A 17,067-nucleotide genomic window follows, 5' to 3' on the forward strand; every position below is an offset into this window, starting at 1 on the left:
GAATGCGGTGGGGACAGCCCAGCTCCAGGCCCCGCCGGCTCCTCTAGGGCTGAACCAGGCAAGGCCTTAGCTCAGGGCGGGCCCGGACTTCCGGACCCTGCTGGGGCCGGCTGAGGGCTGTCCACACCTGCCTGGGGTCTCCCCACCCAGGGGGATGGATGTCGGGGTGCAGGTCCACCATCCCAGGGATCCCATCCCTTCCACAGGGCCCTGGCGGGCACAGCCAGAGCCCACACACTCGAGCTCCAGGCTGGCTACTCACTGCGAGGGCGGGAGGGCCCTTCACAAGCCACTGATGCCTACACCCGGGGGTGTCTGTGAAATGCCCCAACCCCCACACACAACGCTCTCACGCATGCGCCACCACGCCTGTCACCGGTCCTACCTGCCCAGGGCCAGCTTCTAGGTCAGGCCCGGGCACGACTTCCCGGGAGAACCAGCACAGGTGCTGCAGGCCGGGCTCAGCTGCGCAGCTTGGGGTGTGCGGTGGCCATGGCCTGGGGACTGTGGGGCAGGGCCCGAGGGGGCCCTGTGGGGGCTCTAACCCTGTCGGCTCTGGCTGAAGGCATCCAAGCCAACCAGGGACAGACCTCGGGTCGCTCTTCTGCTGGCCCTCAGCCTGAACGTGCGCTTGAACCTGAGGTGGAGCCTTGGAGTGCAAGTGCCATCCCCCCAGCTGGTAGGGAGCCCTGCCCCTCGCCCAGCGGGCAAGGTCCCGCCCCTGAGGGACCCCACCAGGTGAGTGTGGAGGGAAGGGAGGCCGAGGGGACCCCAGGAAGGAGGTTGGGGGGCACTGGGGAACAGAATCAGGTGAGGCAAGACTGTACTTCCCGCCCACCCTGTCCTAGGAACCCCAGAGTTCCTGGGAAGAGGGGGCGCTCGCTGACCTGGCCTTGTACACGGCTGCCTGCCTGGAAGAGGCTGGCGTTGCAGGGACCCAGGCAACAGCGCTCATGCTGTCCTCCGCTCTGGAGGCCCGGGGGGAGCATCTGGAGGACAACGTAAGCCACCCCCCCGGGGCCCCCGACACTCCTGCTGCTGAGTTCCAAGGTGGGGGGGACAAGCAAGTGGCCCGACCAGCACACAGGCTGTGGGCTGCACCTGCCCTCTGGGGGCGCAGAGAGCGGCGGAGCCCTGATGCCCGCTCCCCTGTACAGGTGTATGCCCTGGTGCGAGGGCTGCTGGCACAGGTGCCCAGCTTGGCCCAAGGGAGGCCCCGGCAGGCGGCCCTGCGGGTGCTGAGCGCGCTGGCCCTGGAGCACGCGCGGGAAGTGGTGTGTGCGCTGCTGCCAAGCTCGCTGCCCCCCCACCGGTAACCTGCCGCACCCAGGCCGCAGCCACATCCCGGAGCCTCCTTCCCCATGCAGCTTCCTTCCCCTTCCTGAGCCTTCCTGATTGGCGGTGGAGTTTAGCCCCGGTGGGGTGGGGGGGACAGAGGGGGGCAGAGCCTCTGAATTCCCTCCACCACCTATTGCCCTGCCCTCGCACCTGGGGGGCCCAGCTCGGGGCCCTGCCATCGCCCCCCAGGTCATGCTGGGAGCCCAGCCCAGGGCTCCAGGGTGGGATGAGCAAGCCAGCTGGCTTCTTGGCCCCAAGGCCCCTGGCTCCTCGGTTAACCTGCCCGGAAGACGTTTTCTTTGGTTTCATCCTCTGCAGTGACCACGTGCAATCCAGCTTCGTTTCCCTGCTGCTGGCTCCACGCGGGGTTTGGGGTAGTCTACACAGACGCCATTCATTCTGGTTCATTCTGGTTCTCCGGGGCTTGCGGGGTGAGGGGGACTCCCCGTCTCAGGTGCTCCGTTCCCCCAGGGCAGCCGCCGAGCTGTGGCGCAGCCTGAGCCGGAACCAGCGCGTAAATGGGCAGGTGCTGGTCCAGCTGCTGTGGGCGTTGAGGAACGAAGCTGGGCCTGAGCTCGAGGCGCTGGCGGTAGGAGCCTCCCCAGGGCCCAGGGGCAGGAGCGGGGGCGGCAGCTCCTCCTCAGTCTGGTCCTCAGGTGTCCGCGGCTTTGTCCGCGAGCTCTCGGTGTGCGAGGCACCAGGGCCTGAGCCCGGCACCAGGGCCTGAGCCTGGCTCCTTGTTCTGCAGGCCACTCGGGCCCTCGGGGAGATGCTGGCTGTGTCTGGCTGCGTGGGTGCCACTCGGGGCTTCTACCCACACCTCCTGCTCGTGCTGGTCACGCAGCTACACCGGCTGGCGCGGTGTGTGCGCTCCCCAGACACCCCTAAGGTGCAGGCCCCATGGCACCGAGGGCCCCCGCACAGCCACGCCAGGTGAGGGGCACGCGCCAGGGAGAAGCAGGGGCTGGGCCAGCGCCCTCCGCACCCTGACCCCCTGCCGCCCGCCCCGCAGCTGTGCTGTGGAAGCCTTGAAGGCTCTGCTCACCGGGGATGGAGGCCGCATGGTGGTCACGTGCATGGAGCAGGCCGGGGGCTGGAGGAGGCTGGTGGGAGCCCACACCCACCTAGAAGGCGTCCTGCTGCTGGCCAGGTGCTGGGGGCAGGGGGCGGGGGTGGCGGTTAGGGGGAGCCCGGCAGCAGCAGCAGGACAGAGAACGCCCGTTTCCGCCCCACCCCAGTGCCATGGTGGCCCACGCTGACCACCACCTGCGGGGCCTTTTTGGGAACGTGCTGCCCCAGCTGCGCAGCCCCGACGACACGCAGCGCCTCACGGCCATGGCCTTCTTCACGGGGGTGAGCCTGCTTCCCCGCGGCGGTGCGGCGGTGAGGGGTGAGGGGCGGGCCCGAGTGCTGACCCGCCGCCCCCTCAGCTGTTGCAGAGCCGGCCCACAGCAGGCCTCCTGAGGGAGGAGAGCATCCTGGAGCGGCTCTGCGCCTGGCAGGGCGACCGCGAGCCCACTGTGCGCTGGCTGGGCCTGCTGGGCCTGGGCCACCTGGCGCTGAACCGCGGCAAGGTGGGGGCCGGGGGAGGGGAGGGGGGGGGGGGTAGGGAGGGAGAGGGGAGGGCACCCCGACAAGGTGGGGGCGGGGGGAGGGGGAGAGCGAGGGAGAAGGGGGGCGCACCGGCAAGGTGGGGGCGGGGGGAGGGGGAGAGGGAGGGGGAGGGGGAGAGGGAGGGAGAGGGGGGGCGCACCGGCAAGGTGGGGGCGGGGGGAGGGGGAGAGGGAGGGAGAGGGGAGGGCACCCCGACAAGGTGGGGGCGGGGGGAGGGGGAGAGGGAGGGAGAGGGGAGGGCACCCCGACAAGGTGGGGGCGGGGGGAGGGGGAGAGCGAGGGAGAAGGGGGGCGCACCGGCAAGGTGGGGGCGGGGGGAGGGGGAGAGGGAGGGGGAGGGGGAGGGGGAGGGGGAGAGGGAGGGAGAGGGGGGGCGCACCGGCAAGGTGGGGGCGGGGGGAGGGGGAGAGGGAGGGAGAGGGGAGGGCACCGCGGCAAGGTGGGGGCCGGGGGAGGGGGCGCACCGGCAAGGTGGGGGAGGGGGCACCGGGGCGGGGGCGAACGGCAGCCCACGAGAGCCCCTGCCCCGCAGGTGCGGCACGTGAGCAGGGTGCTGCCCGCACTGCTGGGCGCGCTGGGCGAGGGCGACGCGAGGCTCGTGGACGCCGCGCTGGGCGCCCTGCGGAGGCTCCTGCTGCGGCCCCGGGCTCCCGTGCGGCTGCTGAGCGCCGAGCTGGGGCCCCGCCTCCCGCCGCTGCTGGACGACGTAAGCCCCGCCCCCGCCCCTCCGGGCCCCGCCCCCGCCCCTCCGGGCCCCGCCCCCGCCCCACCTTGCCCTCTCCCCTCCCGCCCGCCCTGCCCCTCCCCCGCAGGGCCCCTCCCCTCCCCTCCCCGCAGGGCCCCGCCCCCCAGCCCCCACCTTGCCGCGGTGCCCTCTCCCCCCTCCCGCCCCCGTCCCTCCCCCCTCCCGCCCCCCGTCCCTCCCCCTCCCCATCCCCACCCGGACGCCGCCCTCCCCGGGCTCTCCGGGTCCTGGGTCTGCCCCGAGCGCGTCCTCCCACGCAGGCCCGGGACTCGGTGCGCGCCTCGGCCGTCGGGCTTCTGGGGACGCTGGTGCGGCGGGGCCGGGGCGGGCTCCGGGTGGGGCTCCGCGGCCCCCTGCGGAAGCTGGTGCTCCGGAGCCTCGTCCCTCTGCTGTTGCGCCTGCAAGATCCCAGCCGGGACGCTGCTGAGGTCAGCCGCCCCCAAGACCGTCCCACTGCTGTCCCCATCCGGCCCTCCCCATCCCCCCCGCGCATCTGTGAAGTCTGAGGTCAGGGACTCCTCCAGGGACCCCACGTCGGGGGCTCCCGGGTGCCTGGCCTTTCCTGGGCGGCTTACCCTGGGCTGCTCCGGCCCTCGTCCTGGCCCCCCAGCCCCCCCGCCCCCCCATCCTTCTTGTCACTTTCTGGACCTAACCCTGACCCCGTCCTCGGTCCTAGAGTTCAGAATGGACCCTGGCCCGCTGTGACCAGGCCTTGCGTTGGGGCCTGCTGGAGGACATGGTCACCGTGGCGCACTACGACAGCCCTGAGGCCCTAAGCCGCATCTGCCACTGCCTGGTCAGTAGGGGAGGACAGTGCCTGGGACGGGGTATGGTCGGCCACCCATGGGCTGCAGTGGACACCAGGTCCCCCAGACTGAGTCTCCTCACTCCCCCAGCCAAGGTGGGGGCAGGCCTAAGACCTCAGGGCCTGCTGCCTTGCCCTGGGGGCTCCCCAGGGGACCCCAGCTTGGGGGCTTGCCTCGGCCACCTCTTCCCTGTGTGGGATTCACGGGCTGCCATGAGCCCATCGCTCCCAGGTGCAGCAGTACCCGAGCCACGTACCCAGCTTCCTGAGCCAGACCCAGGGCTACCTGCGGAGCCCACAGGACCCCTTGCGCTGGGCAGCGGCCGTGCTCCTAGGTGAGGTGGTCCCACTGTCACTCAGGGCTCTGGGAGCTGGACGGGCCCCTCCCTGTTGGGGTCTGGGGCCAGTGCTCACAGGTGTGCCTCGGTCCAGGCTTCCTCGTCCACCACACGTGCCCGGGCTGCGTCAGCCAGGACCTGCTGGACTCCCTGTCGCAGGGTAGGGCCCAGCTTGCTCGCCGGGGTGTGGGGTCCTGGAGAGGCCGTAGGCGCAAGGCCGGGGTGGGTGGGAATGGATGGCTGGAGGGCCAGGGCCTGGGGTACGCCGTGGCCCTGAGAGCCCGAGCCGCCCTGTGCCTGCAGACCTGGGGCAGCTGCAGAGTGACCCGGAGCCCGCCGTGGTGGCCGCCGCCCACGTGTCCGCCCAACAGGTGGCGCTGCTGACCCACGCACAGGCCCGGCCCCCCAGCCTGCGACTCCTCCTCCGGGCAGGCCTCTGGCCCCAGCCCTGCACCCGCCGGCCCCCGCCGGCCTTCGCCGACAGCCCGTTCCAGCCCCGCAGCTTCATAGGTCGCTGGGGCTGCGTGGGACCTGGCTGAGCCCAAACGGAGCCAGCCCGGAGGGTGCCTGGGGCCAAGTCAGGCTCTGGCCAGTCCCGGACAGGGCGGGTCTGCAGAGGAGGCCCACGGGTGCGGGTGGGCAGCCTGGGCCTGGGCCTGGGTGCACACACACCCTCCCCGTCCAGGAGCGCTCCACCCGGCAGCCTCGGGGCCTAGGACAGCGGTGCCTCCTGTCCCAGCACCAGCTTGTCCTCAGCCTCCTGTGCCTCTTGCACCCTGGACGGCACCCGGCCTCGCGAGCTGGGGTCTGGTGGGGACATCGTGAAACTGGCCGGACCCTGGGAGCCGGTGCCACCATAGGCTGCCTGCTTTCTGGGCCTGCGCAAAGCCTCCCCGGCCCGTCTGGGCTCTCCTCCCCAGCAGCCCCTCGACCCCCGTCCCCCGTCCCGTGTCCCAGTCCTCACTGGCCTGTCTCCATGCCCCACCCCATTCCTGCTCATCGTGTCACACCACCTGAGCCTTCTCCTGGTTTCCCCTGACGTCCCCGCTGGAGGCTTGGGACGACACCTGTGGCTTCAGGTGTGAGGTACCTCCGTCAGCACCCCACCAGGCCGGGCCCTCACACCGGCTCTCCAGCGCCCTGCGTGGGCTTGGACGAGGACAGCACTGGACACGCAGGGAGGAAGGCCGTCTGGAAGCCGGCTCCTCCAGAACGCCTACCTTGAGCTATTCTCTCTCCCGCCTCAGAGAGGCCTTGGCTCACAGCCTCTTGGGGGGCTGGGAGCAGTCTTCCCAGTCTGGAGACCCCTTGGGGTCCTGTGGGAAGTGTTTAAAATAAACACAGGTGGATGAAAGGGCTGTGGCGTGTGTCTGGGACGGGGTCTGTGCCCAGGATGGATTCTGATGACCTCGGCCTGGTCCAGCGTGTGGCTGAGGATCACACGTGAGGCAGTGTAGCCGGGAACAAGGATCCGCCCGGTGGCGGGGTGAGAGTCAGGCTGGTTCAGAGTCCAGGTCTGTGGCCAGGGTCAGGCGGGGCTCAGCCCGAGATAAGGAAGAGAAAGCTCAGGAGCTCAGGCAGGAGGGAGGTGAGGTGTCTCTGGGGCCAGGCAGGGTCAGGCTGAGGGCGCGGGTCTGCGGGGAGCCAGGCAGGGCTTGGGTGTTAATTCACAGCCTCCAGAGCAGATGCCAAACAAGATTAAGCCCTAAGAAACGTAGGGAGGACGCAGGACAGGCCAGGAGGTCCTCAGACTCCAGGGGAGGGAGGGCGGGAGCGGAAGCAAAGGTTGGTGGGAGCGTCCCGGGAGGCCGTGCTGGCCTGGGTGCCCTCGGGCTCCCAAGACGGGTGCTGCGCAGGGCTGGGTCTCCCTCCTCAGTTTCCCTGGAGGCAGCCGGTGTGGGGGGAGCATCCTCAGGGCTCTGACTCCATCGGGGCCCTAAGCCAGGCCCAGCAGGAGCCTCAGGCTGCCCTTGGTGGCGGCCCCTGAGGCCGGAAGCCAGCCTGGCCTCCCCACAGCTGCAGCCCGGGAGCCAGGCCTCAGGGGCCCGCTTCTCATCAAGGGGAGCCGGTGGCACGGAGGCCTTCTCCAGAGGAGGCCCCAGCCCCCATGGGAGCTCGTGCGGGCCGTGCTGCCCTTCCCACCCCTTAGCAGGGGCGCAGGCTGTCTCTTGCACGACGCATCAGCCTGCTGGCAGCCCTGTGCCCATCCCCGTTCCTTGGCCCCCACCCAGGACCACTGGACCAGCCGCCCTCCCGGTGTGGGGTCCATGTGATGTCCATGTGGCCCAAAGGCCCAGGCGGTGGCTGGGCCCTGGGAGTGTGGCTGTCCCACCCCGTGGCGCTGCTCAGCCGTGTGCCAGGTGAGCGTTTCCAGCCCGGGGAGGGGTCTAGGCTGACTGGCTCTACCGGGCCTGCCCGCAGAGGGGCCGCAGGTGCTCCTGCCTCTGGAACACTTCCCGAGACCTGGCCTAGTCCGGTCCCGCTCACGCACCGTGGTTTCCTTGGCAGCGCCCCGGACCAGGGCTCCCAAAAGAGAAGCGTGGGTCCTGGAGAAGCCCAACAGGCCTGGCACTGCCTGCCTCCCTCCGTGTGTGGGAGGCGCACCTAGAGGGTTCCTGGCACCGGGATCTGGGATCTGGGACGTTTCCGGGGCGGTCCACCTTTGTTCTGATGATACTCATTCCGCTGTTGGGTTTGGATGCCACATGTCCTCCCGAGCTCTTGTCCTGGCAATGGCTGGACTCACGAGCCCTGGTCCGGGGTGGGGAGTCCCCGAAGCTGTGTCAGCAGCGGGCTGTGACAGTAGGACAGCGCAGCTTCCTCCACCCTCCCACATGACTGCGCCTCCCACCGGGAGAGGGACCTGTCTCCCGGCTGAGCACGTTCCTGGAGATGGGGAAGGACACCACCTGTCCCTACCCCCGGGGCGCTCCCACCATGGGAGGCTGAATGCCCAGGGATCTGCCTCTGGGGCAAGGAGGGATTTCACTGCGTGTCCAGAGCCCCATGAGCCCCAGGAAGACAGGGAGCCCCGCAGTGTCACAGGATCCAGGGTGGAGACCACGGAGGAAACCCCCCTGCTTGGGCCCCATGTCTCTCCCCACCTCGAGTGGGCACGGGAAGCCAAACAAGAGATGGTCCCTGCTCCCTACCCGGATCGAGGGCCCCTCAAAAACTCGGTGACCCATCTTTCCTTTGTATATCACATTTACTGACTTTCCCCAGCTCCCCGCCCCAGGATGCACTGGCCGCACGGCTGGGTGGGGCTCTCGCCTTCCCGGTGCGGGCAGCCAGGTGGGCATGAGCCCCACGCCGTCTGGAGAGCTGCCCAGCACGCCGGCGGGCAGAGCCGGTCAGCCCTAACAGGGGTCCTCGCTCAGGCATAACAGCAGTGCCAGACAGGCGTAGAGTGTACAGGTGTGGTCCCGGGCCCCTGGCTCCCAGCACACCTGGGGGTCGTCCACCTGCAGCTCGAGGCCGCACTCCTCCAGCAAGAGCCAGGCAGGTGCCTCTGCGTCCCAGCTGCCGTCCAGGAGCCCCTGTGGCAGGGACACAGCCCTGCGCTCCTGCCAGGGGGTGCTCTGCTCCAAAATGCTCTGCACCTGGTAGGACAGGGTGGGGGCTTGTCCGTGAGCAGCTCTTCCCCCGCTGCCCCAGCATCCAGCACCCGCCCGCAGCACTCCATCCTAGAACACCTGGGGCCCCTCAGCACAGCGGCCCCTTCTCCCTGCCATCTGTGCTCTCTTACCAGCTTGAAGGGCCGGGACAGCTCTCTTGTCTCCAGGACTTTTGTGAGCAGCTTGAGCTGGGTTTCATTCAGCCCTGGGAGGAGACTTGAGGTAAGAAGGGTGCAGAAAGGCCAGCTGGAGAAGCCCGCATCTCTGCCCCGACCTGCCCCGCCCCAGCAGCGGCTCACCAGTCAGCAAGTCCACCAGGTAGAGAACGGGTCTGGCAAGTTGCTCTTCTAGCGCTCTGGAGGTATGCACCAGGCACTCGAGGACGGCGCCCACCGGACCTTCCAGGGGTGCCACCCACCCACAGAACAGGCCCTGTTCCAGCTGCGGACACAGGGAGGGGCCGTGAGCCCGATGGGCCGGGCGCACCCCCCCCCCCCGCACCCACTCCAGCAGGCCCACTCACCGCCTCCTCCAGGGTTTGCAGGGCTGACTCCTCCTGCAGCACCCGCACCAGGCCTGCCAGCAGCTGGTCACACAGGCCCCTGGACAAGCCCCGCAGGCGCTCGGCCTGGGTCCCCACCTCTGCCAGCAGGCCCTGGAAGTCTTCTGTGACTGCCACCGAGTCCTCGCCAAACCCGTCTGCGGCAGAAGGCTGGAACTGCCCAGCTGCCCACAGGCCCCAGGAGAGCCCTGGTCGGGAAGGGCAGACTCCCAGGGGCAGAAAGGAGGTCCCCAAGGGTTCCAGGGTTGTCAAGAAGGTACTGACCCGACTGTATTTTGGAGCTTGCGCTGCTCATGGGCTTGCGATCTGGAAGGGACAGAGTTCGGATGGTGTGCAAGCCCCTGGGCCCTCACAACCCATCGCCGCTACCCCAACACTGGCAGCCCGGGCGGGTGTGAGGCTGTGCCAGGCGGGTGTCAGCGCTGCCTTGTAGCTGCCCCGCCCAGGCTGTGTGTGCACGTGTGTGTCCATGCATGTGCGTGCACATGTCTGTATATGTGTGTCCGTGCATGCCTGCACATGTGTGTCTGTACATGTGTGTGTGGATGTGTCCGTGTGTGTGCATGTGTCCATGCATGTGTATGCCTGTCCATGCACGTGTGTGCATGTGTGCCTGTGTGTGTCTGTACATGTGTGTGTGCACACGTGTGCATGTCCATACATGCATGTGCATGTGTCCATGCATGTGTGCATGTGTCCATGTGTGGGTGTCTGTGCACGTGTATGTGTGTCCGTGTGTGTGCGTGTCTGTGCACGTGTATGCATGTGTCTGTGCATGTGTGCATGTCTGCATGTATATATGTGTGCATGCATGTGCGCATGTGTCTATGCATGTGTGTGCGTGTGTATGTGTCTACTCCCACGCCTGGTCCTCAGGAGCCTCTCTGCTGAGCTGAGCTGTGCAGAGGCCCCGTCTGGGGGCGCCCACAGGTCTCACCTTTCTTGGACTGCTTGAAGGTCCTCTGCTTCTTGTTCGGGAAGAAGAGGACATCTGGCAGCCAGAGCAGAGATGGGGGACAGGTTGGCCGGTGACCCAAGCCTCCCCTCACCCACTGGGGCCACCCTGCACCGTTGGCCCCGCGTGTCCCAACCTCCCACTTCCCAGAGCATGGGCTCCTGGGCTCCTGGGCTCCTGGGCCCCCTCGGCCCCCCCGGCCCCCTCGGCCCCCTCGGCCTGGGAAGCAGTCCAACCAGGTGCTTGCAGCACCCCAGCCAACTGGCAGGTCATCCCCTGCTTCCCTGCCTATCTGTCCTGGAGCCTGGGCCCCAGAAGTCACCCCAGCCCCAGCTCACCCCAGTCAGGGCCGATAACCAGCTGGGCCACCTCGAACGCGAGGATGCTGCCTGAGGGGATGGTGACTGTCTTCTTCCGCCTCAGATGGCCCTGGCCCTGCGGGGTGGATGTGGGCTCAGGACGGGGCTCTGGGTTGTGGGGCTGGGTAGGCTGGGTGCTGGGGCTGGGGGTCTGCCTGGGGGCACCTCCTCCTGCCTCCCCAGCCCATACCACACACCTGGAGGGACAGGGCTCCAGGCAGGGAAAACTGGCCGGAGCCCTCCTGCTTATAGATCCAGGTGACCGTCACCTCCTTCTGTGTCTGCAGCACCTCTGTCACCACGAATATGTCGTTGCCACAGTTCCGCAGCTGCTCTAGGATTTTGTGCTGGGGCTGCCGCAGGCGCCTGTAGCAAGTGGTTGGTCTGGAAGCTGCAGGGGTGTGTCGGGCCCTCCCCACCCCCGGGTCATGGGACCAGCTTCCCTCCTGGGACCTCAGCCTTTGTGCCAGCCCCAGGGTGGCCAGGAGCTCTGTGGGTGCCCAGAGACAGGGTTCCCATCCTTCCCTCCCTGGGGGCTCCCAACGGTATTTGTGGGAGGGGTAGCCTGTGGGGAGAGGGGGCACAAGACCCAGGTGTGCCAAGTGGACATCCGCAGAACCTCCAGATGCAGCCAGAGCAGAGATGGGGGGCCCGGCACAGACGCCCTGGGACTCCTGACGCCCCAGGCTGTGACCCGGTGGCTGCCTGGGGTTGGCAGGTCCCCCCCGGGGCTCACCTCTCTTGGCGCATGGTATCCCAGGTGTTGGGGACCACTCGCAGCGTACACACGTTCATCGAGGTGCTGAGGTTGTCAGCCACTGTCGCCTCCCCTGCCAGCTGCACCTGTCCTGGGGGTGCCAGCTCCACAGAGCCCTGCAGCTGCCCGTCCACGAAGTCGCACACATGGAAGGGGCCGTCACATTTCACAGCTAGAGCCAGACCAGAGCTGAGGCCCCTGTCCTCCCACCTGCCACCCATCCCACCTGGGCAGACGGCCTGGAAGGCAGGAAGCCCGAGGCCCAGCGCGGGCAGCAGGCCGGCCAGCTGACGCCCTTCCCACCAGGCTGGGTACCTGGTTCTGGGTCATTAGGCTCCAGAATGTCCCTGATGGACAGGTTGATGCACTTGTAGCGGGGTTTCCAGAACCACAGTCTTGAGAGCTTCCTGGCCAGCAAGCAGTAGGGCTGGAAGCTGGTGGAGCTCCGCAGACTGTCCACGGGGATGAGCTTGCCTCTGTGGTCCAGCTCCCGGATCACGCTCTTGATCACTCCCTCAAAGGCAGATCCCATTGCTCCTGAGGAGGACAGGGGGCTCAGCTGTTCTGCCCTCGGGGCTGGAAGAGGGGGCGGGACACCTTTGGTCCTGGATGCCCTGACGGGCAGCGTCTACCCTGCCAGGCACTCGACTGTCTCCCCGCGGGGCTGGTGGGCACCTCTAGGCGGGATGGCATTCGCAGCCCTCGGCAGGGCTCAGGCCATTCACACCATCTGTACCGTAGCCAGAGGGCCCGGGGGGGGGGGCGGCGTGCCCAGGAGAGCACTGGGGCTCTCAGTGCTTGGGGGGGCGGGGGGCGGGGGGCGGCCGTCAGCCACCCACAGAGACCTTTGTCACTTTGTCCACCCAACGTGGCTTAGAGCCACTCACTAAAAGCAGCCACAGAGGGAGGGAAGGGCAAAGCAGGAGAGTGACGCCAGGACAGTGCTCTACAGTAGCCCGGTCCCCGGCTGAAGCATCCCGAGGGCAGGGGAAGAAATGGGAAGCACCGAGCTTCTGGACACTGGGCACAGGGGCCCGCAGCCTGGCGCAGCCACAGCGTCCCCCGCTTCCCAGGACGTCCTCGGGGCTTTCTCTGTGCCCAGAGTTCCATGAGCCGCCCGTCCAAGGCTGAGGCCTCAGGGACCAGAGGCCAAAGCAGGCCTGACCCCGGGACACGGGAGGCCTGGACCCCAGGCCGGGGAGCCGGACGGCCCCAGCCACTGCGGTGGGTCAGTGCTGGTCCGTGTGTGGAGGAGGCCGGGGTGCCTGGGAGGCCCCCCCCAGAGTCAAGCCCAAACCCAGATGGGCTTCCGAGAGGACTCAGACTTCCCCAACGGGTCTGGGTCTACAGGGAGCCGGGGGAGGGGCCGTGAGCAGGTGGTGCCCCAAAGAGCAGGCATCGCCGCTGCTCAGCGGGAGCCACCGCCCCACCCCACCCCCACCAGGTAGAGGGAACGCACTGGGCACGGGGAGCAGCTCACCGTGACTGTCACCCCCGGCTCCAGACCCCCGGCTCTAGGCCCGCGACAGGAAGCAAATCCGCCCCTAGACCAGGGCGGTGCTGCTCTGCTGGGGAGCCTCCGAGCAAGCGTAGCCGCGCCCGGACCCAAAAGTGAAACTTTGGCCTCGTGACGCCAGCAGCCACTCCCGGAAACACCCCAGCCCGCAACTGGGGGGCCCCCCCCACCCGCCCAGCCCCGCGGCCTCGCCTCCAGCCGCAGCGCTTCTGAGGTTTCCTTCCTACGCTTGGTCTGTCGACGTTTCTGCAGAGAAAATGTCCAGAGGGTCATTCAGAGGGTCAGCGAGCGCGGCCCGGGCGGGGGGGGGGGGGGGCCGGGGGGGGGGTGCACAGCAGGGCGCAGGGGGCCGCGGGGCCGGACCCGACGCCACAGGGGCGCTCGCTCAGCATCGTTGGCAAAACCTAAACGGAGAAGCAGCCACAGGTCGTGAGCCCGGGAAGCGGCTGGGCGCGGGGCTGGGGGACAGCCCGTAGGTACCCCGTTTCTTTGGAGGAGACGAAAGGCTCTGAGGTCGGCCGTGGCGCTGCTGTCACGACTCCAGACGCGCTGAAGTGAGTCGTATGCCGCGTGGACCGCTCGTCCATACAGCTGTTGCTGAGAAAACCTGCAGTCAGGAGTTTTTTTTTTTCTTTAAGATTTTATTTATTTATGTGTGTGTGTGTGTGTGTGTGTGTGAGAGAGAGAGAGAGAGAGAAAGAGAGAGAGAGAGAGAGAGAGGCAGAGACCCAGGCAGAGGGAGAAGCAGCCTCCTCGTGGGGAGCCCGACGTGGGACTCGATCCGGGACCCCAGGATCATGCCCCCGGCTGATGGGGGCGCTAAACCCCTGAGCCCCCTGGGCCGCCCGGGCCGCCCTGGAGTCAGGTTTTCAACATCCAGGCCGTCGTCCCGCTCGTGCTGGGCAGCGACAGTCACGGCCAGGGCAGGACAGCCAGAGGGAGCCCCGCGGACTCCCCCTCCCGCGCTCCCAGCCCTGACACCCTGGAGGCCACTGCCGCGGGGAGCAGGAGGCTCCAAGAGCCTGAGCGGGGCCCGCGTGTGCGCTATTTGCGCTTGCACACGTGCGTGCCTGTACGCATGTGTCGTGTGCATACCTGTGTGGGGGCCGCGGCTGCTGATGCTGGGACGCCGTCCCGCCTGGGGCCTGTCTCCTCCAGCACAGTCTGCTGCTTCCCCTGCTCCGGCGCGGCCGCCCCCGGGGCCCTGGGTCCGAGGCGGAGGAGCCGGCGGGGCGTCCGTGGGCAGGCTGCCGTGCACGCGTGTGCCACGGCCCTGATGGGGGGAGGGCGGGGGCCGGGGCAGGGCTGCCGCGATTCCTCTTTCGGTTTCAGTTTCTGCCAATAACCAAAATACGAGGCACTGGCCAAGCCCAGCCCACTGCGTGTCTATCTCCCAGGCTCCTGGCTTCCGGCGAGGACAGAGGTCAGCCCTGGCACGGCCTGTGGGGACGAGAGATGGGAGGGGCTGCCTCTGTGTCCTGTCCCCTCCCTGGCTCCCATTCAAGAGGGGAAGGGTGGCCAGCTGGACACTTTGAGGGCCAGGAACTTCAGGGCGACACTATGTCCTCCTCAAGCCCACCCTATGTCACATGGTCACAGGTGAGGCTGCCCTGGCCAAGGCCCTGGGGATGGCAGGTTGTGACCCCAGACGGGGAGGCCACGGGCACCTCGGGCTGTGTGCGGGGCCTGGGGGTAACCCAGAGCACTGGGTGGAGGGGACCGCCCCAGGTGCACCCTGGCCCGGGCGTTGGGGGCACACAGGGCAGGCCCCAGCACCCCCAGCACAAGCAGCCCAGGGCCGGCTGCAGCCGGTGGCGACCGTTACAGGGGCGTACCTGGAAGTCCGCGCCCACGCCTTCCGCAGCCTCCCCACCAGCCCCCATCACTGCTTCTGCCCTGTGCCCACGTCTCTGTCCAGCCCCCTGGGCCACTGGGGTCCCTCGCTCCAAAAATCGGTCAGGATTAGAGACTTCCCTGTGGCGGCAGCCCAGGGCCAAGAGAGTGCTGAGTGCAGATGAAGTCCCAGAAGTCTTCTGAGAATTAAGTCCCCCCTCACCCTGGCATCCCTCCCGCTCCATCCCCACGGCCACCCGGGGGGTCAGTAGCTATGGGCCTTGGGGCACAACTGCAATGACCTGGCCAGCAGTCGCTCAGTCAACGTTGTGCGGATCTCAGGGCAGTGGGGTCAGCTGCAGAGCAGGGCGGGCTGGGCTCAGGGGTGGCTCAGGGGCACCCAGGGGTCTGGGGGCAAGGGCAGCAGGAAGGCCCCTGCACTGGGCCCTGCAGTGATCTGTCTGGTTTGCTGGGCTTTCTGCCTGCCACAGTGGGGGCCGCAGGACCCTATCCCGCCCCGGCGGGACCTCTGCAGGAGGAAGCAGCCCCCTTGCTCACACTCCTGGTTTTCTGGGCCTTACTTCACTGCCCCAGCTGGGAGGAGCACTCACTGCCCGAATCCAGGCATCGCTGGGGCAGGAGGGGAGTAGTTACTGGCAGGCCCCGCTTGAGGTTTGCTTAGGTCCAGATATGTGGGTTGTCCCCGAGCATATTTTTTTTAATTTTTTTAATTTTTATTTATTTATGATAGTCACAGAGAGAGAGAGAGAGAGAGAGAGAGAGAGAGAGAGAGGCAGAGACATGGGCAGAGGGAGAAGCAGGCTCCATGCACCGGGAGCCCGACGTGGGATTCGATCCCGGGTCTCCAGGATTGCACCCTGGGCCAAAGGCAGGCGCCAAACCGCTGCGCCACCCAGGGATCCCTGTCCCCAAGCATATTGTGGAAACGCCGTGGTTTAGGGCACAGTAGACCCCAATACCTTTCTTCCATACTGGACCTGGCTAAGAGTCTGAGGGTCATGCGTTTTAGCGAGGGTTAGGTGTGGGAGGTGATGCTGGGGTGACACAGGGATCCCCAGGTCCTTGGGGGCAGCCGTCTCCCGTAGGGACACCTGCTCCCTTCCCTCTGGGATGAAAGGTGAGGGGGCGTCCATGGGGTCGCGGTCCCAGCCTGCCAAGTGCCTGTTCCCCCCCCCCCCCCCCCCCCGCCCCCAAGGCCTGGCAAGCCTGGCTCCCACCTGCGCGCAGCTCCAGAGGGAAGGAGTTGGCAGGAGGGGTGGGAGTGCCGGGGAGGGTGGAAGGAGGCGGGTAGCAGGACGGATGTGACACCTTGACGTTCCCTGAGAACGCGTCTGGTATGGCAGCTTTGTGCTGGCAGCTTTGTGCTGTGGCCGAAGCAGCAGCGCAGGAGAGTGGCAGCTGGGCGTGGGGAAGGTGGGGAGCAGCAGGCCTCACTCCAGGGCGGTGGAGACCGCGGGCCGCCCCTGCCCGCCCCCTGCAGCCCTCTGGGAGGGTGCGGCTCAGGTCAGGGCTGGGGGGGGCGGCGAGAAAGGCTGCGGGAGGGGGGTGGTCAGCAGGAAGCAAGCACTGCAGGAGACGGCAGCTGGCCGGGACACGGGGCTCAGGAGGGCCCAGGACGGACACCTGCCTCCAGAAGTGACCCCTGAAGAACTGGCTGTGCTGATGTCCTGACACCAGAGCGGCGCCTGGCCTGCTGGGAAGGGCTACAGTGTGCTCGGTGTGTGATCATAGAGAACGCGCCACGTCTCGGGGCCTGGGGGCTGTCAGTGAAGCCTCTGCCTTGGGCTCAGGTCAGGATCTCGGGTCCTGGGATCGAGCCCCACGTCGGGCTCCCTGCTCAGCACAGAGTCTGCTTCTCCTTCTCCCACTCCCCCTGCTTGCTCTTTCTCTCTCTCAAATAAAAAAAAATGTCCTGTTGCATTTTTAGAAAAGATTTTATTCATAGAGACACACACAGAACGAGAGAGAGGCAAAGACCCAGGCAGAGGGGGAAGCAGGCTCTATGCAGGGAGCCCGATGCGGGACTCGATCCCGGGACCCCGGGGTCATGCCCTGGACTGACGGCAGCGCTAAACCGCTGGGCCACCGGGGCTGCCCTGTCCTGTTGCATTTTGAGGAGAGTTCCTAAAAACGAAATTACTCGAAAAACCCTCAGGGCCTTGGCGCACATTTCAAGTCGCCTTTCGTTAAGGCTTTGCCGATGTCCGGAGCAGTGTGCGTTTCTGTGCCCCCCACAGCCCGTGCCAACACTGACCCCAGTGTTTCCATTTTTGCCAGTTTGAGGAGCGTCAACGAGTTTTGAGCGTAACTGTTAGGCTCAGTTTTGGTGAGTTAGCTGGGGCAGCAGGACGTCCTCGCTAGTTTCTCACCCCGGGACAATCCCCAAGGCTGTGCCCTCTGGGGGTGGCTGGGCTCTCCTCTCCGCCACCGCAGGACTGGACCACTCGTCCCTTAACAGAAGAGAACAGGCTTAGGGCCAGACTCGCGAATCTCAGGAAATACCCCCACCTCAGTGGCGTGACCGACACCCACTGAGTCAAGCATAAACGTGGGAGTCGTCCTGAATTACGCCATCTAGGCTGGACACAGCGGAAGTGGGCCGCCCCT

The 17,067-nt window shown here is 67.3% G+C and overlaps 2 protein-coding genes across 10 annotated transcripts; one reads left to right on the forward strand and one right to left on the reverse strand.

Annotated features, from left to right (window-relative positions):
* Positions 1–432: 432 nt before the first annotated feature.
* MROH6 (maestro heat like repeat family member 6) lies at positions 433–6,194 on the forward strand. The gene is made up of 14 exons (XM_041768461.1): positions 433–738; positions 849–1,001; positions 1,158–1,312; positions 1,810–1,927; positions 2,087–2,271; positions 2,351–2,488; positions 2,577–2,691; positions 2,769–2,912; positions 3,485–3,658; positions 3,958–4,125; positions 4,374–4,493; positions 4,735–4,837; positions 4,935–5,000; positions 5,144–6,194. Exons 1-14 carry the CDS (start codon positions 493–495, stop codon positions 5,377–5,379), a joined length of 2,121 nt encoding a protein of 706 aa, XP_041624395.1. The 5' UTR covers positions 433–492; the 3' UTR covers positions 5,380–6,194.
* Positions 6,195–8,029: 1,835 nt separating this feature from the next.
* GSDMD (gasdermin D) lies at positions 8,030–13,946 on the reverse strand. Of its 9 annotated transcripts, none has more exons than XM_041769673.1 (13): positions 13,702–13,946; positions 13,087–13,203; positions 12,799–12,852; positions 11,317–11,627; positions 11,070–11,212; positions 10,531–10,699; positions 10,313–10,409; positions 9,957–10,010; positions 9,284–9,325; positions 8,981–9,156; positions 8,757–8,898; positions 8,589–8,662; positions 8,030–8,442 (listed from the first exon to the last, which is right to left on the reverse strand). In XM_041769673.1, exons 4-13 carry the CDS (start codon positions 11,620–11,622, stop codon positions 8,200–8,202), a joined length of 1,446 nt encoding a protein of 481 aa, XP_041625607.1. In that variant the 5' UTR covers positions 11,623–11,627; positions 12,799–12,852; positions 13,087–13,203; positions 13,702–13,946; the 3' UTR covers positions 8,030–8,199. The 9 variants fall into 9 exon arrangements, with proteins under 9 accessions (XP_041625607.1, XP_041625604.1, XP_041625606.1 ...); XM_041769670.1 differs by having other exon boundaries at positions 13,087–13,213; XM_041769672.1 differs by lacking the exon at positions 12,799–12,852 and having other exon boundaries at positions 13,087–13,197.
* Positions 13,947–17,067: the final 3,121 nt, after the last annotated feature.

This window comes from Vulpes lagopus, chromosome 9 (assembly GCF_018345385.1).
Source record: "Vulpes lagopus strain Blue_001 chromosome 9, ASM1834538v1, whole genome shotgun sequence".
NCBI lineage: Eukaryota > Metazoa > Chordata > Mammalia > Carnivora > Canidae > Vulpes > Vulpes lagopus.

Bases quoted from the DNA above. Each gene is read 5' to 3' on its own strand.
- MROH6 (XM_041768461.1), top strand. From the start codon at position 493: ATGGCCTGGGGACTGTGGGGCAGGGCCCGAGGGGGCCCTGTGGGGGCT. The intron at 1,313-1,809 runs GTAACCTGCCGC...CCGTTCCCCCAG, and splicing joins AGCTCGCTGCCCCCCCACCG to GGCAGCCGCCGAGCTGTGGC. The intron at 4,494-4,734 runs GTCAGTAGGGGA...CATCGCTCCCAG, and splicing joins GCCGCATCTGCCACTGCCTG to GTGCAGCAGTACCCGAGCCA.
- GSDMD (XM_041769675.1), bottom strand. From the start codon at position 11,622: ATGGGATCTGCCTTTGAGGGAGTGATCAAGAGCGTGATCCGGGAGCTG. The intron at 9,157-9,283 runs GTCAGTACCTTC...CTTCTGCCGCAG, and splicing joins AAGCTCCAAAATACAGTCGG to ACGGGTTTGGCGAGGACTCG. The intron at 8,899-8,980 runs GTGAGTGGGCCT...CTGTGTCCGCAG, and splicing joins TGCAAACCCTGGAGGAGGCG to CTGGAACAGGGCCTGTTCTG.